Source organism: Micromesistius poutassou (genome assembly GCF_964030765.1).
Source record: "Micromesistius poutassou genome assembly, chromosome: 1".
NCBI classification, from domain to species: Eukaryota; Metazoa; Chordata; class Actinopteri; order Gadiformes; family Gadidae; genus Micromesistius; species Micromesistius poutassou.
The window spans coordinates 7075918-7085917 of NC_140271.1; the positions used below are offsets into that span (position 1 = coordinate 7075918).

The 10000-nt window shown below is 42.3% G+C and overlaps 1 protein-coding gene across 1 annotated transcript in view; it reads left to right on the plus strand.

The window, feature by feature from the left end:
- Window positions 1–5119, plus strand: part of fam20ca (FAM20C golgi associated secretory pathway kinase a) — a gene marked incomplete at its 3' end in the record, with an annotated part of 50596 nt that extends 45477 nt beyond the window's left edge. The window contains exons 5-10 of the mRNA XM_084488336.1: window positions 1–67; window positions 787–967; window positions 2444–2553; window positions 2796–2877; window positions 4524–4583; window positions 4861–5119. The exon at window positions 1–67 is cut by the window's left edge and continues 49 nt beyond it. Coding sequence (XP_084344462.1) covers window positions 1–67; window positions 787–967; window positions 2444–2553; window positions 2796–2877; window positions 4524–4583; window positions 4861–5119 — 759 coding nt within the window. The remainder of the gene's footprint in view (window positions 68–786; window positions 968–2443; window positions 2554–2795; window positions 2878–4523; window positions 4584–4860) is intronic.
- Between the last annotated feature and the right edge of the window lie 4881 nt (window positions 5120–10000).

Below are 10000 nucleotides of genomic sequence, written 5' to 3' on the forward strand. Positions count from 1 at the left end.
ATGACGCGGGAGATCAGAGACGTGACGAGGGACAAGAAGCTCTGGAGAACCTTCTTCATCTCGCCAGGTAGGTCTCACAATAGTTGGGAATGAAGGAGCCATAATGCAATGTCGGGTGTAACTATCTGTTGCTGGCAGAGTTTATTTAGACAGTAGAAGACATACATTTGTACTATCAGTCTAAGGATAGCAGGAAAATGTTGCTTTTGGCATATTATATTAAATGCAGCTACCATGGCTTGCCACTGGGTGGCAGTATAGCCCCGTGTATTCTTTAGAGCAGTGTTTCGGTGGGAAGGGTCAGAGCATGTAGTCCTGAATTCCATTAAAATATATTCTTCATGAAACTGACATTTTGGTGTTTCTGGAGGCGGTTTATTTTTCACAGATTCTCCTTTCTCCTTGTTTTCAGATACATATCAACCACTTGCCACTGCTTTAGAGGCCTTAGATTTAGCAAACCAAATAAACTTGAGTGAGGCTGAAAATAATCTGAGCATACATATAACAGAAAGCGTCACTGGATTTAAATCAATATCACTCCGCTGCAGTACAGCACCTCACCTAAACCTCACAAATACACACATTGGTTAAACATTGTCAATTGAGACAATGGCTAAATGCACTGCATCAATTGGTGCAAAACTCTTCCAAGAACCTACTAAACCCTATTTTTGTCAAGTTGTTGAGTAGGGAGGATTTGATGGATTTGGAGGATTTTTGTGTAAATTGTGTAAATTATCTCTAATTATGATACCTTCCTCCTTCCACCCATCCCCCATGCAGCCAATAACATATGTTTCTATGGCGAGTGCTCCTACTACTGCTCCACGGAGCATGCTCTGTGCGGGAAACCTGACCAGATAGAGGGCTCCCTGGCCGCCTTCCTGCCCGACCTGGCCCTGGCCAAGAGGAAGACCTGGAGGAACCCGTGGCGGAGGTCCTACCACAAGCGCAAGAAAGCAGAGTGAGTTCTGATACAACACAAACCCAACGGATCGCAGGGATTTCTACCCCTTACCGGTATTTGATCTTACTTATCAAGATTTTTTTGTATTTGAATGTTGAATCTTAGTCCACACGGAACAGATTTTTTGGTGAAAACGCATAAGTCTTGTGCGTTTGGGCTGACCGTCCAGACGGATCCAGCGTTTTCGGTGCCCAAAAACGCACGTTCCTGAAACCAGGTCCCAGGGTGGATAAGATAAAAACGGCCCTATGCATTTTCGTGTTACTGTGCGTTCACACCAAACGGGGCGACATGATTCCATACAAAGTCAACGTAGAGACGCGAATCGGGCGAAATTTGTCACTAGAAAAACCTGCGGCAAGATTTGATGAACAGCACGACATTTTGCCCTGTCGCGGGCGAGCGCGTTCACGTGGATTTGCAGCACGACTTTCGCTGGAGTTTAAATATTTGAACTTTGCCACGACATTAGCGTGATGACAGCCAATCAGCGTTCACTCCCTGGATGACGTAACGTAACAGCCCATCACCGTTGAACCGGCCGGGCCAACCGTTCCCTGCACTCCGCAGTGAACCGCAGCATGGAGGAGAAAGTGATTGTTGCCGTTTGCGACTCCCGGAGCTCTATATATAATATTATATGATATTATATATCATAAAATATATAAATATCTATATAATATAATATATAATATCACGGCCAAAAGCTGTGTGCGCCTCCGGATTATATTATTAACCCATAAACGACGGGCATTCCGACGTCTCTCCCTCTTCCACAACAGGTGGAAAGACATGCAATGACGGTTATCTCATGGTTGAGAATGAATTGGCATGAAGCACTGTTGCCGGGCAAAAGATGTCGCTTGACAAAATTCGTCTGACATAACTGCACACAGTCGCGCGACAAAACTTCAGCGACAGCGTGACTAATGTGTCTTTTGGTGTGAACACACAGTTAGGATTCATGTGAACGCCTGAAACGCAAACAATGATGTCATCTCCCCACCACCAGCTGGGCGACGTTAGAGTTGTGTTGAATTATTATTTATTTTTTTGATTTGTACTTTTTTTGTAGCTTTAATTACTAAAAACTGTACATTAAAAAGTATTTCTGCTATCTTAATGGTTTAACAACTGCTTTCTCCTCCTCGACTGTATGTTTGTATACAGCGCGCAGGCTTGATGCGCTCCACTTTTTTTGTGGAGAACCAGCGCCACACACTGGCCTTGAATATGTACTACAGCGTTTCTACAGCTCGATGCGTTTTCGCAATGAGTCCGTCTTTACAGAGATATTCCTGATATCAAAGGAAAACGGAGGGGAAAAAAAGTTTGGACGATAGTTTGGATAATTTGGAGGGCCCGTGTGGACTCAGTTAGCATTTCAAGCCTCTCTTCTTTTTTTGTATGTGTGTGTGTGTGTCCATGTGTGTGTGTTTTTGTGTGTGTGTGTGTGTATGTGTGTATGGACAGGTGGGAGGTGGACCCAGACTACTGTGACGTGGTGAAGCAGACACCTCCTTATGACCGGGGAACGCGACTCCTGGACGTGATGGACATGACCGTCTTTGACTTCCTCATGGGTGAGCAGAGATGGACACCATCAGCTGTCTCATTCAACAAACAATATTTCAACTTAAAACAAATTATCAAATCAAAATTCAAATCATAAGCAATGGAAGAATCAAATTAAGGGTCTGACTTAAAGGGAAATGGTATCAGTTAAATAAAAGATGGTGGTTTAGATGATAATAAAAGACAATGAAAGGCGGAAGCGTACACAAATGTGTTACCCTCTCAATACATCCACTCTTTGTTGAAACAGGTAACATGGATCGTCACCACTATGAAACGTTTGAGAAGTTTGGCAACGACACCTTTATAATTCACCTGGACAATGGGAGAGGGTAAGGACAAGGGTTACAGATATAGAGCTGTTTCTAACATTAGAGTTTGTTCTCTCTCGGATCATATGTCTCTATAGTTAGAGGCAGCTTTCAGGTTTAAGGGTAATGGTGCTATCCAGATGTATGGTACGCCAGTACGTGCTAGTCGTAAGGTGTAAATCTCCCAGCTTTCTTGCGGCATTTCACAGAGGAATGCCCCCTTTTGGTCTGTCCCACTCGCTATTCTGAAAGTAGAGTTCAGTGAGGCTGACCGTACGACTCGAAAACAAAAATGGCTGCACCTGTAATGACATTTATTTTCTTTGTATTTGTGCCACGTTGGTTATTTTTATGTAGATTTTAAATGCTCTTACACACTTGATTACATTGCTACTTTATTCCGATCACCAATTTATGCATTGCACGGTCTTGCTGTGCGTGCAATACAATGTAAGTTGTGTTGTTTGTTTTCGAGCTGGTTTGCTAAAAAGGCTAATGTAGCTAACAATAACAATGACTAGCCAATGAGAAACGGGAAAGCTATAATGCCGCTTTTCCACCGCCAGTACCAGCTCGACTCGACTCGACTCGCCACGCCTTATTTGCGTTTCCATTGGCAAAAAAAGTACCTGGTACCTAGTACCGGGTACTTTTTTTTAGTACTACCTCCGTCGAGGTTCCATGCCAGCGGAGTAGGTACTTTTGTGTGACGTAAACAGGCTGCTGGTAACTGATTGGCCAGCGGCTGTAAATGGGAATATTCACTCAAGTTAAGTTGTGTCCGGCGTGGTTGGAGTCCACGAACCCGCTCCCGAGGGGGACACTGATCAGCGTTTCGCCGTGTGTGTCGCTCCTTTCCCGGGGCTAGAGTTAGGCTGCGCGTCGTTATGTGTGTCGGGCGTGGTTGTGTGTGTCCGGCGTGGCTGGAGTCCACGGACCGGCGTTTCGCTGTTTCGTTTCAGTGTCGTTCCTTTCCTAGGGCTCGAGTTTCGCCTCTATCAACGTTACCGTATGACAACAATAGACGCGCAGTCATTGCGCTTTTTATTTTATTTCCCATCATAACCTTTCCCGGGAATCAGGAAATAGTCTTGATCAGATTCAGATTTCCCGGGAATCGCGTCTCCCGTGATTAAAACCTAATGACGACCCGCCCATGGTGGAGAGGTTCTTTTCTACGACCCGCCCACATTGAAGAGGTACTTTTTTAGATGGAAACGCAACCAAACCGAGTTGAGTCGAGGCGAGTCGAGTCGAGTCGAGTTGGTACTGGCGGTGGAAAAGCGGCATTAGTGGAGTGTAGAGCGGGTTGGCTGGTAACCGCAAGGTTGCTGGTTCGATCCCCAGCTCCTCCTAGCTGAGTGGCGTGGTGTCCCTGAGCAAGACACCTCACCGTAATTGCTCCTGACGAGCTGGCTGTCGCCCTGCATGGTTGACTCCGCCGTCGGTGTGTGAATGTGTGCATGAATGGGTGAATGTCAGTCAACACTGTAAAGAGCTTTGGATAAAAGTGCTATATAAATGAGGACCATTTAAATATTCAAAGCTTGTACTTAGCTTTTATGATGTATTTTTGGTTGAATTGAGTGAATTTGTCAACACAGGACACATAAATATTAAAAGGAGGTAATTAAATACCTGTGTGATCTGCCGGATTTCCCCAATAGGTTTGGAAAGCACTCCCACGATGAACTGTCAATACTGGTGCCTCTCAGCCAGTGCTGCAGGTAAGTCTGATTTACATTTCAACATTCTGCTGCGCCCTCCAGCATACATGTGTACTGTAAAATATTAACAATAGAAATGTATGATATAACCCAATAAGTTGTTACAATTACTGCCCTAAAACAATTTCTGGACAAAGGACAATACTGTTTTTGGTTATCAAACCACCTGATTGTCTCTATGGTCTTTTAACAGATGTTACATTGCTACGTTCATTTTACCACGATAGACCATACAATACAGGCAACTGACAAACTCAACCTTTCTTTTTGGTCGCAGGTTGAGGAAGTCCACCTACCTGCGTCTGCAGCTGCTAGCCAAGGAGGAGTACATGCTGAGCTCCCTGATGGAGGAGTCCCTTCTCCGCGACCGCCTGGTTCCTGTTCTCATCCGGCCCCACCTGAGGGCCATGGACCGCAGGCTACGTCTGGTGCTGCAGGTCCTAGCAAGCTGCATGGAGAAGGAGGGCTACGGCAATGTGGTGGAAGAGGACCTGACAGGGGACACAACAACCCTCCGGAGCCCAGGCCACAGGTAGTGAGGTCTTGGGAGAGGAAGAGGAGTGAGCCCAAACCCCTCCTACCTCGGATCTTTTGACTTTCAAAATTGGAAGGTGGACCATGGATTTTGTTTTGGGTTTTGGCTGCCAGTGATGCCAAAATATTGCAAACCCCACCTCCAACCCCATCCCCCGATGACATTCAAACTGAATTCAGTGAATTCTGAGGCTGAACTAGCAAGGCCTCTAGTGACCATGGGTTGATGTGGAGCATATATATGGAATCTATGTATCGTCCAGGGAGCGCAATGAAAGACTGGGAGATGGAAATGGAGGAGGCTTCTGGTTGATTTTGGTTGTTTTATTAGACTGTGCAGCATACACATAGGTACAGCTAAATTGTGTTATGGCTTTATCCTTAATCATGTTTGTTATGAACACTGAAAATATTGTTATTATTATTATGATTGATTAAGCTTTTCAATTGTTGTGTATGTATTCTGTATTTCACTGCTGGACCAAAGGAGCTAATAAGGGAAGCATACGGTCATGCCGTATCAATGTACCGCAAAACAAGGGAAAGATGGAACAGATTTGATTGAGTTATGGAAATAATTAAGCTTTATCACTTTGACCAGTATTCATAGATTGGGTTGGAGTTACTGAGATGTTGTTAAGTTGTTTTGTTTCAAATCATACTTGCGAAATTACTTCTGGGGTGCTTGTGTAGTCTTACAGACACACATACACAAATCCTCAAACTTTTTCATAAAAGGGGAAAAGTATATTTCCAGGTATATTTCCATTACATTAAAATATATGCTGGTATCTGATTAATTCACAACATTTTGTAGAAAGTGGATGTTGTATTTAACGTCACATAGGAAAAACATATCCAGCATGCATTTTATTTGAACATTTTCCATAATTTGTTTACAATTGTGCCCACCTAGAAACATTGCCGGCAATGTTACTAGCTCTGGTTCTGGAAAATTACCAGATAGTTGATCTGATTTTAGCACCAGCTTGTATTCATTATTTGTCTGTATGTTTATGAATTTGGCATGGGCTGTTAGCTTTTTGCCACTAAATTACTGTTGCCCACCCTGAAGTATCCAAGATATGAAGTTAATTTACAGTTATTCAACTTTATTTCCTTCTTAATCCACACAGTCAAACCAGTAACATCCTGATGCCTTACTCTACATTTTATGACACTATACACTTTTTTTCACTCAGCTGATTCCCAAAAGGTCTGTACTATAGCAAATGCAGTTTGGCATAGGCACAAAATTGAAACCGACTTCATGGAGAAAACAAATATATAGAAGAAGAATAGAAATAGTTAATATATAAAAACAACATACAAGAAAAATAGTTTTTTTTGTTTAACTTTTTTTGCCTTACCAAACTCAATGAACTACAATTTAAAAGAAACAATTATGTAAAGTAGATTTTTGTTAGTTAGTTAGTTTATTTTGAGCCACAGTTGCTCTACAAGCTCGGTAACTGTTGTGTCACCTCAAACAACTCTTCACTATTTCAAATACCTTTTCGTTGCTTCATCCTGAGGAGATACAAAGACATTTCAAGTTTTAGGCAATGCTAATCGTGCAACATTCTACATGACAAAACACCTATGTATTGCCTCAATTTGTGCCTGTGCGATGTCAAAAGATACTTGAATGTTTTCTTTGTTTTGTTTTATTGGTTGTGTCGTGGGTGGATGGGGGGGTAAAATATTGACAGGATTCCCCAGAGCTGAGGGTCTGGGCTCCGCACCTGAGAAGTGTTTGGTGGGGGGGTTGTAGGGGCGAGTGTCCCTCCCTCCCCCCTTCTATCTTCTCAACGGGGATAGTCTCACTCAGGCCGTGTCCTCTAGATTTTCATACTCTAAGTGTAAATATCATTTAATACTTTGACACTCGAAGACAGGCGGTCAGGTTGCCAGGGAGTCGGGTGGCCGGGGAGCAGTTGTTCGGCGGCCGTGTTTAGCTTTGCTCTTTTTTTTCTCGGCGGTTTGAATTTGTTACTGTGAAAACTTGTTTACTTCATGATTAAGGTGTGCAATAAATCCAAAAGTGAGTCAAGTGTCTTATGACTGCCATCCCAAAAAAAACTTTTATTCTACGTAAAAATAAATCCTCTAAAACTGACAAACAATTATTGCGCCAACGGTGTAGCTATATTATCATCTACTTCTGCTTGGGCAGTCTAAGCGGAAGGTAACCTGTCAGCGGCACATTACACATAGCCTATGTCTGATAATATCTGTGTATTATCTGTGTGTTTGTAGGCAAACTGCAATCTTGGCACTCGTTTAGAATAAGCAACTATTCAGAACCAATCTTTGGAAAGAATTTAAAGTATACAGCCCTCATATTAATATAATCTAGGCTACTGTAACTTTGTAAGTCAATGGAAGCAGATAACAGCAAGAGAATGCTAACCCAGTGACTCCCCTTCTGGACTCACAAGGATGAATGTGGAATTGATGTCTGAATCTAGATAAGACAGGCTAAAGCCAAATAACAGATATATCTAAGAGTATCCCTTTAAGTTAAGATCAGAAAGAGAGGTAATTGAAGCCGCAAGAGAATTCCTGGTCACTTGGGATTGTGTAAATTGACCATTATGGTTTTGTTATGGACCTCCAGTCCTCCCCAGGATCAATAGTATTAAGGTGAAAGTGAACAGGCAACAAAGACACTTTAAAATCAGGTGTCTTTGATTTGAAGGTGCGAAACAAATTCTCGGCAGTGGCAAGTGGAAGTGAACAACCCACACAAAGAGAGAGAAACAGCCATTTCAAATGTCACTTCATCCAAACTCCATTCTTAGTGTTTTCCAATTATATATTATATATTCCAATACAATTCAATAAGGAGAAGGGATGTCTTCAGCTCATCTACGGATATTAGGGTTCAAACCTAGAACCTTTTGACTGGGAGTCGAGCACCCTAAACTATCCAATAGTATAATAGTAATTTATTATCCCAAAGACTCTCTCCAGAAAACATTTAGGATTTTAACAGGATTCTATGGTTCACACTTAAACAACAGGAGTAAAAGTGTTATATAACAACGTAAATATCCACCCCTCTGCGAAAAGTCTAATTTCTACATTTTGGGGCTTGACTGTCCTCTGAGACCAGTAGAAATCCAAGCAGGTGTAGGAGTCTGCACATTGTAAATTGTTTGAAGTTTGTAACATTTAAGTTTGTCATGGAATTTGTATATATGTAACTGGTTTGGGGATCATTTTAATTATAATAATTTCTATCAAAATTGTGTGCAGCTACAGTCCACACTCCAACTTATGAAACCTCACGCTATGAACTGGACCACCCTGGGATGAAGCGTGCAGGTCTGGCTCACAGCCCTACGATAGGGCCATAATCCCATTGTCTAGACCCGCCAGCCTAGCATCCAGGCATGATCAGATGATAGTATAGCATTGTAACGACAAGTGTAGATGACACCTTTGTATGTCCGTGTGTGTGTGTGTGTGTGTGTGTGTGTGTGTGCTGTCCTTTTATAAACCTCCCTGTCTTTCAGATCTTTCTTCCTCTCTCCACGACCCTTGTTGTTTAATACAATGCTATAATGCTGTTTAGCCAATATGTGTGGTTTTACCAGACAATTTGTCTCTACTTGTTTGAATCCGAAATAATTTGTAAGATTTTAGTAAATAAGTTTTGTAAATTATCATTTCTACCGTTTAGCATTTTCAAATATTTGAATACAATCAATTAAAACTCTCATACATATTAAATTATCTGCTCTTTAAATCTGCCAGAATATGTATGCCTATACACTTGTGCCACTAGATGACACTGTTGTAGCTCTCAATTTAAACGACCTGGATAGTATTTTGAAAACAATACGTTAGTTATTGTTTTTTATTTTACACAGAAAATGGAAAGAATTTGAAGGCTTGTAATTAAAGTAATGATGACAGCGTATGCCCATCAAATGTTGCCTGGAAAGGCATTTTATAGAGCAGGTTGATGATGAGTAACTATTTACATTTTCCGTATTTTGACATAGCAACGCGTAGGCTACCATTACGCCGTAGGCCTACTCGCTACATCCATATACATCCTTTATTAAAAGGACATAGCAAATGGGATGGTTTTTTTGGTAGTTTTTTTACGTTGTTTTACGTTGTTGGGCTGACGTTCAGAAGAAGCTGTTCTTACAGCATAGCAACGGTATCCAAGACAGCTATCCTCATTTTCAGCTATCCGGTTTCTATAGTAACAGAGCGCGACCATCTTGCCCTCCCTTTGAACGTCTCTAGAGATCTTCGGTCTCCCCCACACCCTTCCCTTCCCCTTCCCCTTCGAATTTAGATGTTAGCCACATGCTCTACAGGTTTGTATGGATGGATCAATTAGAAAAAGGTTGAATATATTTGATCAATTAATTTATTTATACACTTCTTTGAAGCCATACACATGGCTTCAAAGAAAGGTGTTTTGTAATGCGTCTAGTCTGTGTGTGTGTGTGTGTGTGTGTGTGTGTGTGTGTGTGTGTGTGTGTTGTGTGTGTGTGTGTGTGTCGTGGGCGTGTGTGTGTGTGTTCGTGTGAGACACACCGACTTTCGGCCTACCAGTTGTGGAGTATGCAAGCGAATTGACTTTGAGAGAGGCTCCATATGTTTCTGCGTCGGTGCCGTGTTTTCAAGTTAATTCAAAATCGTATTTGTTTCTATGATGCGCTGAATGCGCGCTATGGAACCAAACGCGGCCCATCGGTGAACGTGCCTATGCCTAATTCACATCGGTAAGGGATCCGCACCCGGGATGCTTTTGTTTTTATCATTGTTGATCTCGGTGGCGCGTGATTTAGCTTACAAGGCTGACATCAATCGAGGTGGACGTGGGTTAACAACAACCGCCTCCGAGGAAGCCTTTA